Here is a 24,389-nt window from a genome sequence, read left to right on the forward strand (position 1 = left end):
TTTGTTATCTAGAATATTTGGAATAACAAATTGCCTAACAAAACATGTCATAAAAGAATGAATCAATTGCGCAGGCCAAAATGTATATATTTGACTTTTCCGTAAAGAATTCTCAACACACAAGACAAACTATAAGATAAATAAATGTTGCCTTTCTCAAACAAGCAGTTTATCTGCAAAAGCGCAAACAATGCATACCAACCAGTGTTTTGCAGTAGAGCTCAAGAGTTCAGCGTTCTACAGGATGGACATGGACAAACCATATCCAGGTTTGTACATATTAGGCAAATGTAAGAAAACTGACAAACAGGGTGGGACTATCGGGACCAAACAACTAAAATGATTGAAGTTGCCCATTGCAAAGCGTTTAAAAAAACAAAACAGTTGCGTGCCTTAATGCCCCAATGCTTAGTGTTGACATCACAGCGGTTTAGCTCTTTGGCGCTGCTTGCCTGACTTCCTCCCTGACTTGCTCTGGGGTGTCACTAGTCACCCCCTCCTCTTCAGTCACTCCGGTCCCCTCCTCCTCTTGGGCCACGGTGACCACAGTCTTCCCCCTGGCGTGACCACGCTCTACTTTCTGGAAGGCCAGGGGCACCTGGGAGAACAGGAACGTGTCCTCCACCACTGGAAGGATCTAAGGAATGACAACGCTGAGTGTCTGTACACACATGAACAGTAAAAACACAATCCACCAATGAACAACCACCTCAAGGAAATGCCCTAGGACTATGTGTAACTAGAACCAATGAAATGACTTGCTTGTTTTTGCAGTGAGCTGTGTGTATGGACCTCAACCAACCAAACTAATATATACGGCAGGAGAACCCTAAACACATTTGTAATCTATGAATACATTCAACCGCCCATGCGCAAATCGTCTCCAAATGAATGCACAACGAGGGAGGGGCTAGTGTTAAAAATGTGATGAGGAAATGACAATCCTGTGCCACCGCCCCTCCCACCACCCAACATGTTATTCTCGTCTGCGTCTCGTCATTAACAATGAATCGACCGGCTACTGGAGTCACAGTGAGAGACGGTGGAGATATATATTTTTAACGTTTTATTAGAAAACTAAGTAGTGAGTCACAAATATGTCAAATGAAGGTCATAAATGCAATCTGTGGAGTAACAAATGTCAAATTCACAAAAGAATATTTGACCACTTTTGTTTGCAAAGAAAGAAATATGTTTGTAAAATGTTCTGTTTTAACCAGAAAAAACCTGTCTTGCATTTATTTGTTATTTATTGTTGTTGTTGATGACTCATTTGCTTTTGGATCATGACATATGTTCGTGAAACTATATGGGCATATTTACAGTCTGATATTTAAAAGTTGCATCTTCTATTCATGACTCACAACTAATATATTTTAAACATTTTGATAGAAATCTATCTCCATACTGATAGCGATTGGGATGTGTGTGTGTGTGTGTGTGAGGTATGTCTGTGTGAATGGATTCCTGCCACCAGCACGGCACCCCCGCACCCCAAAATGCCATGCTGTCCCTATAATCCCTGGGACAAAGGGGTATGGATTACACCCGTGACTGAGGGGGGGGGGGGGCACTTTAGCTAATGGCTGCTCAGCACTGTTGGAAACCCATTCACTGTTCAAATCTGACTCACAGCCATCGACAAGGGGAACGCCCACACACAAAGACAGAGGGACTCTGAATATAGGACAATGCTTGGAATCTGCGGCATGTATAGACCCACCTACCTGGCTAGTTTCCATCTGTAGAAATGAGTTACTGTAGGATGTTATAGACTAGAGAATGCAGTAGCAGTACCTTTCCGGCATCCACCAGCTGGCTGACCTCGTCCAGTGCCGGGCCGTCTGGAGCGTAGAACCCCCAGCGGTAGAACACCCCGTTACACATGTTCTGACAGGGAAAGATCTGAACGTCAAGATACTATCCGACTTCAATTCAATACATCTTTATTGTCCCCAAAGGCCATCAACATACAGAAAACCGACCAGGGACTAAATATGAACAGCAAGCACAAACGCTGGTAAATGACCTTGATAATGACTGTTTGGTAGCACCATCTACTGCAGTGGACACATCCTATACAACACTGCATAGTCACATAATAATGCTAAGTTAACGTGGTGGCATTATATTATGTGTCTCCAGAAATAAGTGAATGTGCTAGCCTGGTCCCAGGTCTGCGTTATTATGTCAACACCTTGTTATGCCAAACATGTCAAGTTATCGTCATGACAAGGATACGACATGATGATGGCACAAACAGATCTCAGAACAGGCTATGAAAGTGCCACTTGTGTGCCTGACTAGTAAGGCTATGTTGGCCCACTAGAGGTCCCCATTTGGCTGTGCTCTCTCAGGTACTGTGTCCAGCTCCAGCCCTAGTTTGTCTGTCTGTCCAGTGTGACTCATGCTTTAGCCCCGCAGTCGCCCGATATGGCCAGCCAGCTGCTCACCCAGACAATAGGGCCCTGAGCCAGAGGCTTGGCAGGAAACATACACACACAAACATACACATACAGGCATTTAGGGATTTGACTGCCTAAAAACTACCGTTTCAGCAGCCCCCCACCCCGGTGTGTGTAACTCACAGACAGACAGTCTTGTGACTATTATAACTCCCTGCCAGAGTCATTGTCCTTGCCTACCAGGCTTGTGCTGTTCGGGAGGACTACATAGCAAAGTCCCCAAAGCAGTAATCTGTCGTGGGCAGACTACTTAAACATGAATGGTGCCATAGATCAGTCTTTATACTATGGGCACTGATAGCCAACAAACAGCAATAGTTCCCGTGCTTAAGCTTATTTGAACCAATCACGATTTCACATCTTTAGAATTCGGGACATTCGGGACATTGGGACATTCGGCCCATAGATTTGCCCGCAAAGAGTGAAAGAGAGGGTGGAGCTCCTCGTTCTAACATCTCTTCATCTCTTCTCTTAACATGTCTGGACCTTGAACTTAATCTAGCAGCTGACCAATTACACACACTCACAGAGACACACACTCACAGAGACACACACTCACAGAGACACACACTCACAGAGACACACACTCACAGAGACACACACTCACAGAGACACACACACTCACAGAGACACACACACTCACAGAGACACACACACTCACTCACAGAGACACACAGAGATACACACAGAGACACACACACAGAGAGACACACACACAGAGAGACACACACACAGAGAGACACACACACACAGAGAGACACACACACACAGAGAGACACACACACACACAGAGAGACACACACACAGTGTTTTCAAAAATCCCAGAACCACACACCATGACCTAGTGAATGACCTGCAGAGAGCTGGGACCAAAGTAACAAAGCCTACCATCAGTAACACACTACGCCGCCAGGGACTCAAATCCTGCAGTGCCAGACGTGTCCCCCTGCTTAAGCCAGTACATGTCCAGGCCCGTCTGAAGTTTGCTAGAGAGCATTTGGATGATCCAGAAGAAGATTGGGAGAATGTCATATGGTCAGATGAAACCAAAATATAACTTTTTGGTAAAAACTCAACTCGTCGTGTTTGGAGGACAAAGAATGCTGAGTTGCATCCAAAGAACACCATACCTACTGTGAAGCATGGGGGTGGAAACATCATGCTTTGGGGTTGTTTTTCTGCAAAGGGACCAGGACGACTGATCCGTGTAAAGGAAAGAATGAATGGGGCCATGTATCGTGAGATTTTGAGTGAAAACCTCCTTCCATCAGCAAGGGCATTGAAGATGAAACGTGGCTGGGTCTTTCAGCATGACAATGATCCCAAACACACCGCCCGGGCAATGAAGGAGTGGCTTCGTAAGAAGCATTTCAAGGTCCTGGAGTGGCCTAGCCAGTCTCCAGATCTCAACCCCATAGAAAATCTTTGGAGGGAGTTGAAAGTCCGTGTTGCCCAGCAACAGCCCCAAAACATCACTGCTCTAGATGAGATCTGCATGGAGGAATGGGCCAAAATACCAGCAACAGTGTGTGAAAACCTTGTGAAGACTTACAGAAAACGTTTGACCTCTGTCATTGCCAACAAAGGGCATATAACAAAGTATTGAGATAACAAAAGTTTATTGACCAAATACTTATTTTCCACCATAATTTGCAAATAAATTAATTTAAAATCCTACAATGTGATTTTCTGGATTTTTTTTCTCTCATTTTGTCTGTGATAGTTGACGTGTACCTATGATAAAAATTACAGGCCTCTCTCATCTTTTTAAGTGGGAGAACTTGCACAATTGGTGGCTGACTAAATACTTTTTTTGCCCCACTGTATATACAGATCTCTGGTGTAAATGGGAAGGTGCACAGCACAGAAGGAGCGAACAAGACCAAAAAGACAACATGAGAACAAGCAGACAAACGCTCATAAAAACAAAAATATAAGTCATACAGGCCATGGTTGAATCAGTCACATGGTGCCAACTGCCCCACCCTGGCCAAACTAAGGGGTTTCACTCTATTGTAAAGCATTGGCACAGATTTGATTTTTTACATGGTCTTTTCCAGCATGGTTCTAGCAACTATGTTTGATGTGTAACCTGGCCAGCGCAGCTCAGCGGTGTGAAACCCCCACCCCTGTAACCCCCACCCTGACAGAGGGGCGGGGTCGGTTGGTTTCGTCAAGTTACAATAAAGGCTTTTTAAACTTTTACATGAGAGTGCATTGATATTTTAGGAAGTTTTGCGTATGTAACAGAGGTGAATCGGACTCAAGCCCTACCAGCGACTTGGTCTAATGGTTAAGGCGTTTGTTTCCCGAGCGTAAGACCGGAGTTCAGACCTCATCCGTGACACGTATGCAATGTTCACACTGCCGGCATCAACTTGTTTTGCTAGCTTACCGTGATGGCCTTCTGGTGCAGGTTGAGTCCTGAGTGGACGGCTCCCTCCAGCAAGCCCATGGAGTCGATGTTAAGCAGGAAGGGGGTGACCAGGGTCACGTATTTGGCCCCTGACCAGGACTTTAGCAGGCCCAGGGCCCACTGCTCCGAGTCCCCGCCCACATTGTCCAGGATCACGTCGAACCTGAGGGGAACACAGGGAGACAGTGGTTATAATGAAAAAGTCTAACACACGATCCTGAGACTCTGTATTGACTCGGGTTCTTTCACTTTGTTCAGTCCAGCACGGTTCCAACTAAGATGGAGGATGTGTAACCAGCTCAGCGCAGTAGAATTCTGCTTGATTCACTAGTGTAAACATGGTAAGAGAGAGGAAGAGAAAGAGAGAGAATCCGATCCACAACAACACAACACTCAAGATGGTCTTAAGTACTATACCTTCATGCTATTCAATAGACAAATATAGAAGTCGACCTGACGATAAACTGAGATGTCTAGCCAAGCCTAAGGGATTGAAGTGTGTCTTCACTCAGGACCACTGAGACAAGGTTATCAGCCACCCAACCCTCCCCCAATGGAGAGTATTTAGTCTCCCACTCTAGTCCTTGAGCCACGTTGCCATGGAAACCAGGAAGTGAATCAGTGAGCAGGTATGCCAAATCAACCTTGCTCAGCTGCGTGGGTGGGTAATGTTGTTTATGACGTTGGCCAGGGAGAGAGTCGGTGGGGAAAGTGGTATTCGAGTGGGAACGTGACTATGTAGTATGTCATTAGATTGGACCTTGCCAGCTAGCTACTCTCATGTCTTAGAAATATGTTAACAGGTCAAAACTAGAGGAAAATCTCAATGGATAAAATAGGGTTTATTTACGATACATGATCTCTTTGAGGCACTCATTACCTTCTAGTGTTGTGGCCCTGTCTCAGTCGACACATCACAGGGTTGTAAAAAGTGTTTTAAACATTCCTTGATACACACACTTTTACATTATTCCAACTAATAAAACACACTTTTCCAGCAGTCCCAGCTCCGTGGCCACGTCTCCCGCCGTGTAGTCCACCACTTCATCCGCCCCCAGACCCCTCACCAGTCCCTCGGCATTGTGGGAGCAGGTCACTGTCACGTGGGCGCCCCAGGCCTTCAGCAGCTACAGAGGAAACAGACACTTAGTGAGCGAGACACACCTCTGTGTGTGGTTGTGTGTTGATGTGTGTATACTCTTTATGATTGCACAAGGTCAACCAACCACTGGTGCTGGTGTGAGGTGAGTCTTTAGTGTTGGTGCTATGAGCTGCTGGCCATATCTGAAAGGTCCTTACCTGGATGGAGAACGTTCCAACACCACCTGAGCCTCCGGTGATAAGAACTCTGAGAGAGAGAATGGGGGGGGGGGGGGGGCAGAGGGAGAGAGAGAGACAGGGTGGGAGAGAGAGAGAGAGACAGGGTGGGAGAGAGAGAGATCAGACATGGAGGTCAGGATTCAAAGAGAGAAGATGATCCATCTATGTTCAGTGTAACACATATATCAGACATAGTATCGCTGGCTGCTTAGCCGAGCGCCAGAGTGAGCATCATGCAGCAGTGATGTCATTCTACGTGACACTTAAAGTAAAGCTACTCTTGCTCAAACCAAGACCATGGTTTTTGGTATAGTGATTGGTTAGAACGCTGCTTCAGAAGTGCAAAGTGTTGGTCGAGGGTTTGTGGCCAAAGTGGAACACGGTGGGGACCTACTGTCACAGAGCAGGAGCGATGTCTTGGAGAGGGAGAAATTTGGTCACGTATGGATGTGTGTGTACTTGCCGTTTGTTAGTGCAGTTGTTTCTGCACAGGCCGCCCGCGTTGACCAGGGCAGACAGGGCCGTGGCAGCCACGTAGGGGATGGACGCCGCCTCCCTGTGACTCAGCGACCTTGGTTTGTGGGAGACCTGAGGTGGGAGGGCACACAAATACCATTTTTCATTCATACAAGGACACACATACACACAGGGTAACTACTAGAAGGACATACAGTAGGCACAAACTAGGCACAAACACACATCTGTCCGTGCTTAACTGTTACTCCTCCCTCCCATTACCCTTTCTTTTGTTTCAGGCAACGATGGGAAAGCAGAACGACTGGAGTTGCTGCAAGGACAGGACAACAGGACAGGACAGCAGGACAGGACAGCAGGACAGGACAGCAGGACAGGACAACAGGACAGGACAACAGGACAGGACAACAGGACAACAGAGAGCAGGACATGACAACAGAGGACAGGACAGCAGGACAGGAGAGCAGGACACCAGGATAGCATGCTGATAAGTGCCAAACAAATGATGCACCCCACAACTCAGTTTGTCTGGCTAGCCTAATTGCTGCTTTCACTGGCTCATGGGACCAGTTGTACTGTGAGTCTTAATTAATTATGCACACTTCGTTGCAATATGATTACATAATAATAGACTTGCACCTCATCCAAGTTTGTTTTCCACGTTTTCTCAGTTGAAGGGTTCATAGAAAGCGATGCCCCCTGGTACTTCCATTTGTTTGAAAACAGAGCCATTAAAATAAGCTAATATTCTCCTCTATAACAGCCCATGTTCTTTTCTATTCAGCAGATGACTGAACACCAAGAGGGTGGTCTGTCTTACAAAGACTAAGATATATTTCATGAAACAATTCAGTTTCTACATGTATAATGGGATAACACAATGAATGAAAACCTGTTTGGAAAACAATTCATAATAACAATTACATGCCATTTAGCAGACGCTTTTATCCAAACAAACAAACAAACAAGCATGCATGCACAAACAAACATGCATGCTTGTTTGTTTGTATAAAAGCGTCTGCTAAATTAAATGTATTGTTACACACACACACACACTTATTTTATGGACGGTTGGTCCCGGGAATCAAACCCACTATCCTGGCATCGGAGGGGACATGCTCTACTAGCTGAGAACCACCCTATGTCATTGCATTAATAAAATGTACACGTAGCATACGCAGTCATAGTAGAATTACCTCATACTCTGTCAGATTCACCATCTCTGCTAGGCTGCCCTGCTTCCATGGAGGGATGGCCGCCCACACCTGTGAAGAAAAAACACACACAAAACACACACAAAAAAAACACATGCAAAATAATATATATATTATTTCAAACATTTTATATTTTCAACACATCAGTTATTTACAATAACATCGTAATGCATACGAAAAACACAAAACAACGCCGAAGTCCTCTAAAAACAAAATTAAACTTGTTACAATAAGCAGACAGGCAACCACCAGACAGTTGGAACGTTTGGACTAGATGAGTTTCTGCACACCACCTGCAGCCCGGCGGAGGCTCAGCAGAGGAGCCCAGACGGGGCCCTGCTGAGGGGGCCAGCCAAGCCACAACCACTAGGGATGGAAAAATACATTCTAAGGGTATCTCTGTAATCCTACTTGATTAACAAGGTACCAGATAATGAGTGTGACAAGTGTGGAAGAAAAAACAACACCTGTTTCATTCCTGCCAACAATGCAAATAATTTACCAGTAGGTAAAAAGTATGGCCAGGTGCGTTTTCATTCGATCAGCAAAACGACTGTTCTCTTGAATGTCACAAGAAGGCACTGTGCATGCCATCCCGACTCAGCATGGTTGTGTTCAGTAAACACCAAATGAAGGAACCCGAGTAAAAACTGGAGAGACAACTTGGACTTGTTCAATAACAAATGTCCATTTTCATTTTCCGTTGCAAAACGTTTTGCTACGGTCGGACCTAATGACTGTTACTAGGCCACATCACATCAGAGCTGCTCAACTACGTACCTCATCTCCTGGTTTGAAATGGGTCACTCCCGACCCACAATCCAACACCATGCCAGAGACATCCCGACCCAGTATGATGGGAAACTCGCCGCCGTTCTGACCCAAAGACACCGGGTCCCGTCTCAGCTTCAGAAGATTTGACCCATACCCTCCTGAGAAATATAAACAGACAGATTAGTAAAACAATCGTGGTTTTGATGCAAAATTATTCCCGTGACAGCTAATGCAACTGCCTGAAAGGAGATATGACAATGAGCATATTGACATTATAGACTTATAGATACTTACTCCTCATGGATATGTCGAGAGGGTTGAGGCTTGCAGCGTGGACCTGGATTAAGACCTCACTTGCTGAGTTGACACTGGGAGCTGTGGCATCTTCAGTGAACCGCAGTACCCCATTGTTGCCATACTCGTCAATCACCCAAGCTGGCATGCTGGACCGCAATCTCGAAGAGGAGCTGAGATTTCTTCGGAGGGAGCATATGATGTTCCCAGAACTAGCCATCTTTGTAGTTAAAGCAAGTGCTCTTGCATGGGGCAAAAATAGCTGCCTGCAGCACGCCGTGACTTTGACAGAGCCCATATCGAATGTTATTATCCACTTCCTGAAATGTCTATCAAATCAACTGTGTATAAAAGTAGAAATGGCTTCATGCACTGTCTAATGTAAGGGCTACATGTCAATAGTACGATAATTATGAATGTCAGCGTTGAGGTGACATGTAGCATTCATTAAACATACACGCTCATAGAAATACCTTAAAGGTTTAATTAATTACCATGAAGCTACGAGAGTGTTACCCGAAATTATGCACGAACGAAAATCCCAAAATATCTTTATCTTGATAACTAAAATTAATAAGTTACATGACGTGCCTCTGGTACATAACTTACACAACATTCGCTTCCTACTCTGTGCTCTCAATTACCGCTGACCTCATTCTTCTTCGTGTAGTTTTCCGGCAGACTATATGCTTTTCGTGTATTGCTGCCGTTAACAGGTCGGAGTGTGAATTGCACATTTCCTTCACAGAGCCGAAAACGAACTATACATTTAGTATGCAAAGAGAGAAAAAAGAAGAAGAAGAAGAAGAAGAAGAAAAAGACGTGAGGCTCCACCCCAACCTCCCACTCCCTTCTCAACCCCATCCACCTAACATGTCTCCCTCCAGCCACCACTGAACTAGGCTAATAGAACTCGCCAGCTTGTCGTCCTAAATCCCTATGGGGAAAATAAATGGGGGAAGATTAGGGTTTTGGGAAAAATGCAGAAAACAAGGTCCAAGGTTAACACAGGTTTAGGATATCTTATATGTTTTGTTCTAGGATGATATCAGCCAGTTAACACGACCTTTATGAATTATGAAGCCTTTATGTGCCTTCTGCACTTTTTGATAACATAAAAAAAGGTGACGTTAGCTGATGAAGATTATGTCATAAAACAAAACGCATAAGATCTCCTAAACCTGTATTTATCACATACCTTATTTTCAGCAGTTATCCAAAAAACCCTACAAAAAACGATTATTTCCCTATAGGCTTTGTCCACCGAATCAATGCTGGAGTTATTGCCTACAAAAAGGCTCCATTACTGTTTCTCTCTAGTGTGCCAAATCTTTGTGTCAGCCAGGAATAATCTGCTTGATAAAATGGTGTGAGGGACAGATCAGTAACTTTGGCTTGCTGTAATGATTTGTTTGTAGTGTTTCTCTTAGCATCTGTTTGCATAATCGATCACCTGAGACTCTGGAGCTTTATACCAGGGTTAGAGTCAATTCTAAATCGAGTTGAGAAATTGCTCTTTAATTCCAATTAAATTATTGAATTTGAATTGACTTAGAATTGGCCACAGAATGTGAATTGAATTTGAATGAAAGGAAGTGGAATTGAATCCAATGCAACTCAAATGGCTTGTTTACTCTACACATCACCATGATCATGTTTATTTGACCATCCTCTATGGTTAACACTACTATGTAGTTCATTTTTAAAACTCATTCTCCTAAAACAATTTTCAATAATTACAGTGGTCTGGAAATATTCTAAGATTATGTTGTGGGTTGTCTATAATAATTCATAATCCTCTTGATGTTTTTTTAATATCAGAAAAATACATTTCCGATAATGTATTAGATTCATTGTTTGAATTGAATTACATTCTGAAATTCTGAATTGACCCCAACCCTGCTTTATACAGTACAGTATGTGTTCAGGGAAAGAACAACAGGGGTTTATTTACTCTAGGAACCAAACGGAAGCAAACAGGACGAAAAGGGGAGGCATTATTAACTGAATTTGTCCAATAAGAAACCCTTGTTTCAGTTGCAAAACATTTTTCTACGGTGTGCATTAATGAATATACTCCTGCTTTTGGTTCCCTAGGATTGACCTCCGGCCACACCATAGATTCTAATGTAGGTTAATTTATTTAACAGGTTGCACAGACATGGTGACATGCAATTCCAGGATCTTGGGACCAAATGATATGAATAAAGATGCCTGGGGTCCCCTGAGGCCAGAGAGGACAGTTCAACAGAGATTGGCTCACATTCATTTGGAATAGTTTGTGTCAAATCAAATCAAATGAAATTGTATTTGTCACATGTGTCGAATACAACAAGTGTAGAACTTACAGTGAAATGCTTACTTAAAAGCCCTTAACCAATAATGCCGTTTTTAGAAAAATACCCCTCAAAAAAACAAAAAATATTTTTTTTATTAAAGAGCAGCAGTAAAATAACAATAGCGAGACTATATACAGGGGGTATCAGTTGATGGTTTGGGTTTTCGGATGATAATGACATGGGGATCATTTGAATGAGCTTAGCCTATCCTGGTTTATCTTGATTGCAGTATCTCTGCCTTGATTCTACTACAGTTATACTACATGTGCAGCCTATTTCACTACTGCTTCCCTGTTTGTAATGAAAAGACACTAGTCAGAAATATACAGTAGCCCAACTTGTATCACTTTATCTATTTTTTTCCTTTGGTTTATTTAGTCAATATTTTCTTAACTCTATTTTCTCAAAACTGCTTTGTTGGTTAAGGGCTTGTAAGAAAGAATTTCACCGGAATGTCTAAACCTGTTAATATTCAGCGCATGTGACAAATAACATTTGATTTAATTTGATTAATGAGCTCACGAGCAGTAGTCTACAGAGCATTGGTTCAACTTCAAACAGTAGAAGATGAACCCATAGAGTTTCACAGAAATACTCTGCCTCAAATGAGTGCTAGTTGAGATTGGAGCAAAAGATTGTACCCAGAGCCTCTGAAGCGGAATAACCATGGTCCTCGTCCAAATGGCACCATATTCCCTATGAAGTGCACTACTTTTGACCAGATCCCTATGGGCCCTGGTCAAAAATAGTGCACTACATATGGAATAAGGTGCCGTTTGGGATATAGCCCATGACTCAGCATGCCAATAAACTGAGCTGGTATTAAAATCACACAGATCTCTTGGGGGATAGGAAGGAGGACGCACATATTGGATACTTTGTTTCAGACCACCTCATTACAGTAGAGGCTGCCTAATGAAGTGTGAGGGGCCATTCTCATTATAACAAGGAGTGAGTCCCAATTATCGCTCCTTTCTCCCAAAGTGTGCAGCTGTTCATGTCCCTTCACTGATTTGAAAGAAAATTGCTGGTATAATTAATATGGTGGAATTTCGCCTAGCCAGCACCTTACCTAAAATGGTGTGTGTTTCCAATGCTTTTGGATATGTGGGGAACAAGTAAACAAGTGCAAACTTTGGGAGAAAGGAGATATTATTGCAGGGATCATCAACTAGATTAAGCCGCAGGCTGATTTCTTCTTGAGCGGACGGTCGGGGGGCCAGAACGTAATTACAAATCATTTGTAGACTGCAAATTGACTGCAAGAAGCCCAAACAGATATAATATTTGACTAAAACATAATTACTTCAAATCTTGCTTACATTTGTATATAAACCCTGTATTATTGGGACACACCCTGAGGAACCTGGCTGCAGTTCTGTGTTCTGAGTGTCCTTACGATTTCACGCTGTATGAAAAGGTTTAGAGATGGCTAGCGCTTTCGCTCAGAGACTTATGAGGACACAAATGGATCAGACTCTCACTAGCATCCCTTTTAAAATGTGTTTGTGTGTGGGGCTGTGGAGGGGCGTCCTGATTCTCAGTCTTATAACAGCCTGGTATAGCTTCTTATCTGGGTCTCTTTTGCCATCCTGGGACTGATAGCCTACATCACATGGTCGAGGCAGACTACAGTCTAAATAGACATGTGTTTAATTGATCACATTTAGTGTGTTCATTTTTTAAATAAAAAATAAAATAAAAATTGGGAGTAGATCAGCTTCAATATTGCAGATAGAATCTGGCTTCCATCAATGTAATTGTCTGCATCATTTCCAATGGCCATATATATATTTGACAAATATCTATATCTTATATATCCTACCTTTCAAAATTTTGGTACTCCCTGTATATAGCTCCACATTGATCTGGTACTGGTACTCCCTGTATATAGCTCCACATTGATCTGGTACTGGTACTCCCTGTATATAGCTCCACAGTGATCTGGTACTGGTACTCCCTGTATATAGCTCCACAGTGATCTGGTACTGGTACTCCCTGTATATAGCTCCACATTGATCTGGTACTGGTACTCACTGTACATAGCTCCACATTGATCTGGTACTGGTACTCCCTGTATATAGCTCCACATTGATCTGGTACAGGTACTCCCTGTATATAGCTCTACATTGATCTGGTACTGGTACTTCCTGTATATAGCTCCACATTGATCTGGTACTGGTACTTCCTGTATATAGTTCCACATTGATCTGGTACTGGTACTCCCTGTATATAGCTCCACATTGATCTGGTACTGGTACTCCCTGTACATAGCTCCACATTGATCTGGTACTGGTACTTCCTGTATATAGTTCCACATTGATCTGGTACTGGTACTCCCTGTATATAGCTCCACATTGATCTGGTACTGTTACTTCCTGTATATAGCTCCACATTGATCTGGTACTGGTACTCCCTGTATATAGCTCCACATTGATCTGGTACTGTTACTTCCTGTATATAGCTCCATTCTTGCATATTTTATTTTATTTGTTGTGCTATTATTTCATTTGAATTATTATTTTGAAAATCTGCATTGTTGAGTAGGACTCGTAAGCAAGCATTTCACAGTAAAGTCTACACCAGCTGTATTCGGCACGTGAAAAATAACACGTGGTTTGATTTGATTTGATGTTGAATGGATGCCTTGATGCGGATGCGTTAATAAAGACTGAGAGGTGCACAGGTTCCACGACAACCCATATGAAAGGGGCTGCGCTGAAGGAGGATATTTTTAGAACGGTCAAGTGGTTTGTTCTCCCTGGAAACCAGCCTGCTGCTGCTTCAGTGATTGGGTACTTGACGTCAGCCAAGCCAAGCCGTGGACCAAGGAATAGAGGCCTAACTAGCTCCTGGAAGGCTTATCACTATGGATGGGCAGGAACCCAAAGCTTTTTTTCAAGGCAGGTGTTGTACGTAGTAAATGCCCCTTCTGTTTCAGAGTAACCTGGGTTGTGTTCATTAAGCACCAAATGGAGGAAACCAGCTGAAACACGGATGTTTTAGCTGGGCTTGTCGAATGAGAAATGCTTGTTTTCATTTGATTTATTTATTGTATTTTTTTTGTGCCGCAATGATCACAACCCAGGATGATGTTGTTCATCACAGCACAATCAACTCAGCATAATCCTAGTGTGTGGGGATGATTCACACTCATGAGACTTGTCTTTTCTTCGTGTCTGGTTGGTCAGTTGGAAATCCCTTTGGTTTGCGTCCCAATAATCTCTTCTTCCTCCTGAAGTGTGCACTCGTTCACTACTCCCCACAAGGCTAAAAGCATTGGACCGATGTAGGCCCGGGCTAGAAAGAAGGACTTTTCATATACCGGTCAAGTGAACAAGTGTATACTTCGGGAGAATGGAGAGGTTATTGGTATGCAACCATTGCTTCCCCTACCCCTCTGCTTCAAGCGCAGCGGTTGACAGACCATATTCAGTACAGTTTATCATGTGATAATCTTGGCTCTAAGAGGATATAAAACAACACCAATTACACGTCTGTATGATAACTTACACTACCACTACACTATTTGGGGTCACTTACAAATGTCCTTGTTTTTGAAAGGAAATCACATTTTTTGTCCATTAAAATAACATCAAATTGATCAGAAATACAGTGTAGACATTGTTAACGCTGTAAATGACTATTGTAGCTGGAAACGTCAGATTTATGGAATATATATGGAATATCTACATAGATCGTCGTAAGCATACTCGGACCAAAGCGCCGCGTGATCTGGGTTCCACATATTTATTTAATGAAACACACAAAAACAACAAAGGATAACCGAAACGTGACGTTCTGGAGTGCTCACAGGCAACTACACAAAAACAAGATCCCACAAAGCACAGTGGGGAAATGGCTGCCTAAATATGATCCCCAATCAGAGACAACGAGAAACAGCTGCTTCGGATTGGGAACCATACCAGGCAAACATAGAACTAAACAACCTAGATAGGAACACCACCCCAAGTCACATCCCGACCTAACCAAAATAGAGAATAAAATGCTTTATATGGTCAGGGCGTGACAGTACCAAAAAGGAAGGCTCCGGCACAAAGGAAGGCTCTGGCCTTGGAGTGAGACTGGACGCCGTGCCTGGACTGGACATCGGTGCAGAGGAAGGCTCCTGCCATGGAGCGGGACTGGACACCGTGTCTGGACTGGGCACAGGCGCAGAGGGAGGCTCCTGCCCTGGAGCTGGAGGTTCTGGACCATGGACCGTCGCAGGAGGGTCCGGACTGTGGACCGTCGTAGGAGGTCCCGGTCTGTGGACCGTCGCAGGAGGTTCTGGACTGTGGACCGTTGCAGGAGGTTCCGGACTGTGGACTGTCGTCGGAAGCTCTGGACTGGGGAACATCGCCGGAAGCCTGGTGAGTGGAGCCAGCACAGGTGGCACCGGACTGGTGACACGCACTTCAGGGAGAGTGCGGGGAGAAGGCACAGGACCTACCGGACTGAGAAGGCGCACTGGAGGCCTGATGCGTGGATCCGGCAAAGGTGGCACGCACTTCAGGGCGAGTGCGGGGAACAGGCACATGAGGTACCGGACTGGGGAGACGTACTGGAGACCTGGTGCATGGAGCCGGCACAACTGGTACCGAACAGATGACAACCTCCGCACTGTGAGTGCGTGGAGCTAGCACAGGACGTAACTGGGCTGTGGAGGCGTACAGGAGACCTGGTGTGTAGAGCCGGCACAAATTGTAACGGAACAATGACACACGCCACACGGTGAGTGCGGGGAGCTGACACAGGACGTCCTGAGATGTGGAGGCACACTGGAGACCTGGTGCGTGGAGCCGGCACAGATTTCCCCAGACTGATCGCACGCTCCTCAGGACAAGTACGGGGAGCTGACTCCCTCTGTTCACTCTCCTCCAATTTCTCCATCCTCTCCCAGACAGGCTCTGGTTCACTCCCCGGCTCCGCCGACCACCCCGTGTGCCCCCCCCAAAAAAATATGGGCTGTCTTTTGGGCTTTCTATGTGGCCACGAACCCCGACGTCGTCGCTGTCCTCCCTTCTCTCCTTGCGTCTGCCGCCACGGAAAGTGATCCTGTCCTTCCAGGATTTCCTCCCAAGTCCAGGATCCCTTCCCATCCAATATCTCCTCCCAAGTCCAGGATACCCTCTCCTCCTGGGCACGCTGCTTGGTCCTGTTGTGGTGGGATCTTCTGTCACGATCGTCATAAACTCGGACCAAAGCGTAGCGTGATCTGGGTTCCACATATTCATTTAATGAAACACACAAAAACAATAACCGAAACGTGACGTTCTGGAGTGCTCAAAGGCACTTACACAAAAACAAGATCCCACAAAATACAGTGGGGAAATGGCTGCCTAAATATGATCCCCAATCAAAGACAACGATAAACAGCTGCCTCTGACTTGGAACCATACCAGACCAACATACTGTAGAACGAAACAACCTAGATAGGAACACCCCCCCAAGTCACACCCCGACCTAACCAAAATAGAGAATAAAAAATGCTTGTGAAAGGGCGTGACAGGCCCATTATCAGCAATCATCACTCCTGTGTTCCAATGGCATGTTGTGTTAGCTAATTTAGCTAGTTTGCGCCGTTCTGTGAAGGGATTAGTACACAGCATTGCACGAGATCTTCAGTTTCTTGGCAATTTCTCGCATGGAATAGCCTTCATTTCTGAGCACAAGAATAGTCTGACAAGTTTCAGAAGAAAGGAATTTGTTTCTGGCCATTTTGAGCCTGTAATCGAACCCACAAATGCTGATGTTCCAGATACTCAACTAGTCTAAAGAAGGACAGTTTTATTGCTTCTTTAATCAGGACAACAATTTTCAGCTGTGCTAACATAATTGCAAAAGGGTTTTCTAATGATCATTAGCCTTTTAAAATTATAAACTTGGATTAGCTAACACAACGTGCCATTGGAACACAGGAGTGATGGTTGCTGAAAATGGGTCTCTGTACAGCTATGTAGATATTCCATTAAAAAATCTGCAGTTTCCAGCTACAATAGTCATTTACAACATTAACAATGTCTACTCTGTATTTCTAATCAATTTGATGTTATTTCAATGGACAAAAAATGTGCAGACCCATTTGATATTAGACAGACCCGTTTAATATTAGACAGACCTGTTTAATATCAGACAGACCTGTTTAATATCAGACAGACCTGTTTAATATCAGACAGACTGTCACGCCCTGACCATAGTTTACTTTGTATTTTCTATGTTTTGATTGGTCAGGGTGTGATCTGGGTGGGCATTCTATGTTGGATGTCTTGTTTGTCTATTTCTATGTCTGGCCTGATATGGTTCTCAATCAGAGGCAGGTGTTAGTCATTGTCTCTGATTGGGAACCATATTTAGGTAGCCTGGGTTTCACTGTGTGTTTGTGGGTGATTGTTCCTGTCTATGTGTTTTTCACCAGATAGGCTGTTTTAGGTTTTCGTTACGTTCATCACGTTCTTTATTTTGTAGTGTTTGCATTGATTCGTGTTTTACGTTTGTTCATTAAAACATGGATCGCAATCTACACGCTGCATTTTGGTCCGACTCTCCTTCTCATAAAGAAAACCGTTACAGAATCACCCACCACAAAAGGACCAAGCAGCGTGTCAACAGGCAGGAGCAGCGCGAGGAGACGCGCAATAAGGATTTCTGGACATGGGAGGAAATCCTCGACGGGAGAGGACCCTGGGCTAAACCAGGGGAGTGTAGCCGCCCAAAGGAGCAGCCCAAAGAGGAGGTATGGACATGGGAGGACGAATTAGAAGGAAGAGGACCCTGGGCTCAGCCAGGAGAATATCGCCGCCCCAAAGAAGAACTGGAGGCGGCGAAAGCGGAGAGGCGCAGATATGAGGAGGCAGCACGACGTAGCGGATGGAAGCCTGAGAAGCAGCCCCAAAAATTTCTTGGGGGGGGGCTAACAGGGAGTATGGCTACGCCAGGTAGGAGACCTGGGCAGACTCCCTGTGCTTACCGGGGGGCTAGAGAGACCGGACAGGCACCGTGTTATGCAGTGGTGCGCACGGTGTCTCCAGTGCGGGTGCATAGCCCGGTGCGGTATATTCCAGCTCCACGTGTTGGCCGGGCTAGATTGAGCGTCGAGCCTAATGCCATGAAGCCGGCTCTACGCAGCTGGTCCCCAGTGCGTCTCCTTGGGCCGGCTTACATGGCACCAGCCTTGCGCTCGGTGTCTCCGGTTCGCCTGCATAGCCCAGTGCGGGCTATTCCACCTCGCCGCACTGGCAGGGCGACCGTGAGCATTCAACCAGGTAAGGTTGGGCAGGCTCGGTGCTCAAGAGCTCCAGTGCGCCTGCACGGTCCGGTTTTTCCAGTACCACCTCCACACCCCAGCCCTCCGGTAGCAGCTCCCCGCACCAGGCTTCCTGTGCGTGTCCTCGGCCCAGTACCACCAGTGCCAGCACCACGCATCAGGCCTACAGTGCGCCTCGCCTGTCCAGCGCTGTCGGAGCCCTCCTCCTCTCCAGCGCTGTCGGAGTCTCCCGCCTGTTTAGCGCTGTTAGAGCCTTCCTTCTCTACAGCGCTGCCGGAGTCTCCCACCTGTTCAGAACTGCCAGTTAGCATAGAGCTGCCAGTTAGCATAGAGCTGCCAGTTAGCATAGAGCTGCCAGTTAGCATAGAGCTGCCAGTCTGCAAGGAGCTGCCAGTCTGCAAGGAGCTGCCAGTCTGCATAGAGCTGCCAGTCTGCAAGGAGCTGCCAGTCTGCAAGGAGCCGCCAGAGCTGCCTGTCTGCAGGATGCCGCCAGAGCTGCCAGTCTGCAAGGAGCCGCCAGAGCTGCCAGTCTGCAAGGAGCCGCCAGAGCTGCCAGTCTGCAAGGAGCCGCCAGAGCTGCCAGTCTGCAAGGAGCCGCCAGAGCTGCCAGTCTGCATGGAGCAGCCAGGGCCGCCAGTCAGCATGGAGCAGCCAGGGCCGCCAGTCAGCATGGAGCAGCCAGGGCCGCCAGTCAGCATGGAGCAGCCAGTCAGCATGGAGCAGCCAGTCAGCATGGAGCAGCCAGAGCAGCCAGTCAGCATGGAGCAGCCAGAGCTGCCAGTCAGCATGGAGCAGCCAGTCAGCATGGAGCAGCCAGAGCTGCCAGTCAGCATGGAGCAGTCAGTCAGCATGGAGCAGCCAGAGCTGCCAGTCATCATGGAGCAGCCAGTCAGCATGGAGCAGCCAGAGCAGCCAGTCTGTGTCGACCAGTCTCTTCCAGATCTGCCAGTCGTCCAGACTCTTCCAGATCTGCCAGTCGTCCAGACTCTTCCAGATCTGCCAGTCGTCCAGACTCTTCCAGATCTGCCAGTCGACCAGACTCTTCCAGATCTGCCAGTCGACCAGACTCTTCCAGATCTGCCAGTCGACCAGACTCTTCCAGATCTGCCAGTCGACCAGACTCTTCCAGATCTGCCAGTCGACCAGACTCTTCCAGATCTGCCAGTCGACCAGACTCTTCCAGATCTGCCAGTCGACCAGACTCTTCCAGATCTGCCAGTCGACCAGACTCTTCCAGATCTGCCAGTCGACCAGACTCTTCCAGATCTGCCAGTCGACCAGACTCTTCCAGATCTGCCAGTCGACCAGACTCTTCCAGATCTGCCAGTCGACCAGACTCTTCCAGATCTGCCAGTCGTCCAGACTCTTCCAGATCTGCCAGTCGTCCAGACTCTCTCAGATCTGCCAGTCGTCCAGATTCTCCCAGATCTGCCAGTCGTCCAGATTCTCCCAGATCCGCCAGTCGACCAGATTCTCCCAGATCCGCCAGTCGACCAGATTCTCCCAGATCCGCCAGTCGACCAGATTCTCCCAGATCCGCCAGTCGACCAGATTCTCCCAGATCCGCCAGTCGACCAGATTCTCCCAGATCCGCCAGTCGACCAGATTCTCCCAGATCCGCCAGTCGACCAGATTCTCCCAGATCCGCCAGTCGACCAGATTCTCCCAGATCCGCCAGTCGACCAGATTCTTCCAGATCTGCTAGTCGACCAGATTCTTCCAGATCTGCTAGTCGACCAGGATCTGCTGAAACCGCCAGCCAGCCAGGTTCTGGTAGTTTCTACTACCTGCCTGGGCTTCCTCTCAGTGCTGAGCTTCTTCTCAGTGCTGAGCTTCCTCTCAGTGCTGAGCTACCCATCTGTCCCGAGTTACCTCTGTCCCGAGCTGTCCCTCTGTCCCATGTTATCATTGTGGTGGGTAACCTATTTAGGGACGTTTAGGAGGGGGATTAAAACTGTCATGGAGTGGGGTCCACGTCCAGCGCCAGAGCCGCCACCGCGGACAGATGCCCACCCAGACCCTCCCCTATAGGTTCAGGTTTTGCGGCCGGAGTCCGCACCTTGGGGGGGGGGTACTGTCACGCCCTGACCATAGTTTACTTTGTATTTTCTATGTTTTGATTGGTCAGGGTGTGATCTGGGTGGGCATTCTATGTTGGATGTCTTGTTTGTCTATTTCTATGTCTGGCCTGATATGGTTCTCAATCAGAGGCAGGTGTTAGTCATTGTCTCTGATTGGGAACCATATTTAGGTAGCCTGGGTTTCACTGTGTGTTTGTGGGTGATTGTTCCTGTCTATGTGTTTTTCACCAGATAGGCTGTTTTAGGTTTTCGTTACGTTCATCACGTTCTTTATTTTGTAGTGTTTGCATTGATTCGTGTTTTACGTTTGTTCATTAAAACATGGATCGCAATCTACACGCTGCATTTTGGTCCGACTCTCCTTCTCATAAAGAAAACCGTTACACAGACCTGTTTAATATCAGACTGACCTGTTTAATATCAGACTGACCTGTTTAATATCAGCCAGACCTGTTTAATATCAGACAGACCTGTTTAATATCAGCCAGACCCATTTAATATCAGCCAGACCGTTTAATATCAGCCAGACCCATTTAATATCAGACAGACCTGTTTAATATCAGCCAGACCCATTTAATATCAGCCAGACCTGTTTAATACCAGCCAGACCTGTTTAATATCAGCCAGACCTGTTTAATATCAGACAGACCTGTTTAATATCAGCCAGACCTGTTTAATATCAGCCAGACCTGTTTAATATCAGCCAGACCTGTTTAATATCAGCCAGACCTGTTTAATATCAGCCAGACCTGTTTAATATCAGCCAGACCTGTTTAATATCAGCCAGACCTGTTTAATACCAGCCAGACCTGTTTAATATCAGCCAGACCTGTTTAATATCAGCCAGACCTGTTTAATATCAGCCAGACCTGTTTAATATCAGACAGACCTGTTTAATACCAGACAGACCTGTTTAATACCAGACAGACCTGTTTAATATCAGAAAGACCTGTTTAATACCAGCCAGACCTGCTTAATATCAGACAGACCCGTGAATCAACATGGGTGTCCCTGTCTAATAAAATGTGTAAAAATGTGTCACCACATTCCCCTGATACAACCACCCCCGTCCCAAACACACACAGGTCTCTCGCATCATTGGTCACTGTCTCTCAGAAAGGAGGCTCTAGCATATAGGAAACACAATGCAGTACGTCATTCATCGGAGGACAGATAGCATCTTATCTGCAGGCTTCCTCCACAGTGCAAGGACAGCATAGGAAATATAATACACGCTCCGGCCTCTGTTTATCCTGCAGATTAGCAGGCTTTTTATGCTGGTGGGGGAGTTATTGCCCTCTGTGTTGGAAAAGTAGCCTACAGAGAGAAGTCCTTCGGTCAGCACATTGATTTCAGAACAGACAGTACTAGTCGACCCACACACCACCAAACCTGGGCTCAAGTAGTGTTCATTGTCGATCAAATAGTTTAGCTGCTCTCGATTAAGCTTGCCTGGCTGGCAGTGCAATGGAACCAATTGAGCAGTTCCAAAAGTGCAAATCGGCTAAATGGAACCAATAGAGTAGTACCCAAAGTGGCAAACCCCACCCATCTGGCATCACTCCAGACATATTTGATTAAACACTTAAAGTATTTGGAAGACAACAAATACTACTTGAACCCAGGTTTGGAACACGTCACCCTGAGTTTGAGTTTCTATGAGAGTTGGAGGTTGTGTTTTGGTTGTGTTTTGGTTGAGGAGATCAGTGCTCATTCCTGCTCTGCCCTTGCCTGACGATTCAAACTGAATTCTTCCCCTGCTCTATGTTCGCTACATTCTTCAGTCTGAGACTGCCATCATTGAAGCCATTTGTGGTGACGTCAAAATGAGGGGTATTGTCCAAAACAAAGTTATCAGCGATAGGATCATCTCTAACCAATCAGAGTATCGAAGCCAATGAAGGATTTGCTAGCTACAGTAAATCACGCACGCACGCACATACGCACGCACACACACACACACACACACACACACACACTCTCTCTCTCTCCAGACAAAATTGACTTGTATATTCCAGTCTAACACACATCATAACATCTGTCACCGGCAATGGCGTCTGCCACTTGATTGGGCACACATTCAAAAATACACCAAGTTCATTATACAAATGTCAGTGCCGTGCTGCCAGGGGATGGAGGGAGGGTGGAATGGAGGAGTGGGAGAGTGGAGCTTATGGACTCTAAATAGAGGAGTGGGAGAGTGGAGCTACTGGACTCTAAATAGAGGAGTGGGAGAGTGGAGCTGCTGGACTAAATAGAGGAGTGGGAGAGTGGAGCTGCTGGACTAAATAGAGGAGTGGGAGAGAGGAGCTGATGGACTAAATAGAGGAGTGGGAGAGTGGAGCTGCTGGACTCTAAATAGAGGAGTGGGAGAGTGGAGCTGATGGACTAAATAGAGGAGTGGGAAAGTGGAGCTGATGGACTAAATAGAGGAGTGGGAGAGTGGAGCTGATGGAATAAATAGAGGAGTGGGAGAGTGGAGCTGATGGACTAAATAGAGGAGTGGGAGAGTGGAGCTGATGGCCTAAATAGAGGAGTGGGAGAGTGGAGCTGCTGGACTCTAAATAGAGGAGTGGGAAAGTGGAGCTGCTGGACTCTAAATAGAGGAGTGGGAGAGTGGAGCTGCTGGACTCTAAATAGAGGAGTTGGAGAGTGGAGCTGATGGACTCTAATAGAGGAGTGGGAGAGTGGAGCTGCTGGACTCTAAATAGAGGAGTGGGAAAGTGGAGCTGCTGGACTCTAAATAGAGGAGTGGGAGAGTGGAGCTGCTGGACTCTAAATAGAGGAGTTGGAGAGTGGAGCTGATGGACTCTAATAGAGGAGTGGGAGAGTGGAGCTGCTGGACTCTAAATAGAGGAGTGGGAGAGTGGAGCTGATGGACTCTAAATAGAGGAGTGGGGGAGTGGAGCTGATGGACTCTTAATAGAGGAGTGGGAGAGTGGAGCTGATGGACTAAATAGAGGAGTGGGAGAGTGGAGCTGCTGGACTCTAAATAGAGGAGTGGGAGAGTGGAGCTGATGGACTCTAAATAGAGGAGTGGGAGAGTGGAGCTGATGGACTTAATGAAGGAGTGGGAGAGTGGAGCTGCTAATGAGATTTCATCCAGCCGAAAGGTTTCTCAGTCAGACCTCACATCCAGTGTGTGTGTGTGTGTGTGTGTGTGTGTGTGTGTGTGTGTGTGTGTGTGTGTGTGTGTGTGTGTGTGTGCAGTGGCAGATTTAGGTACAGGTGACATGGGTGGCACCGGGTGCTCGCACAAAAGCAAAATGGAATGGTGACGTTTGCACGATCGGTTTTCTATCGCTCATATGTCCGTCACGTCAATGATATCATGTCACAGTGTGGGACTGTGGGTCAAGTAACCTTGTCGGTGTGGGCGCCCTGATTCTAGTTTGTGAGCTAGGCAGGCTCCCACTCTGAAGTATGGTATGGGGAGGGGGGCGGGGGTAGGTTGACCTCAGGTCTCCCCACTGGAAGCCCGAGGTAGGGGGAGTTGGGGAATCTATCAAACAGCGCACCTCTAACTTTGTACAGTACTAATGCAATTAGTTGTACAATTTAGTTTGTGTGTTACTTGTTGGAAGTTCAATAGTTTAATGATCAGGTTCTCTTCTTTATAAGTGTGTTATTCTATTTGTGTATTTGTGTGATATAGGATTTGTGCAATTTTGTTTTATTTGCATTGCGCGCTCAAAGCGTGGAGCTCTGAAAGAGCTCTGACAGAGTCGCCCTCCTGTCCGGAGCT

At 46.2% G+C, this 24,389-nt stretch overlaps 1 protein-coding gene across 1 annotated transcript; it reads right to left on the reverse strand.

The window, feature by feature from the left end:
• Window positions 1-66: 66 nt before the first annotated feature.
• On the reverse strand, window positions 67-9,827 carry LOC110529371 (NAD(P)H oxidoreductase RTN4IP1, mitochondrial). The gene is made up of 9 exons (XM_036984754.2): window positions 8,958-9,827; window positions 8,670-8,821; window positions 7,872-7,940; window positions 6,665-6,789; window positions 6,181-6,229; window positions 5,872-6,008; window positions 4,861-5,044; window positions 1,798-1,890; window positions 67-637 (listed from the first exon to the last, which is right to left on the reverse strand). The coding sequence occupies exons 1-9, from the start codon at window positions 9,253-9,255 to the stop codon at window positions 431-433; spliced, it is 1,314 nt and encodes a 437-aa protein (XP_036840649.1). The 5' UTR covers window positions 9,256-9,827; the 3' UTR covers window positions 67-430.
• Window positions 9,828-24,389: the final 14,562 nt, after the last annotated feature.

Source organism: Oncorhynchus mykiss, chromosome 8 (assembly GCF_057628025.1).
Source record: "Oncorhynchus mykiss isolate SJ-2025 chromosome 8, ASM5762802v1, whole genome shotgun sequence".
Lineage (NCBI taxonomy): Eukaryota > Metazoa > Chordata > Actinopteri > Salmoniformes > Salmonidae > Oncorhynchus > Oncorhynchus mykiss.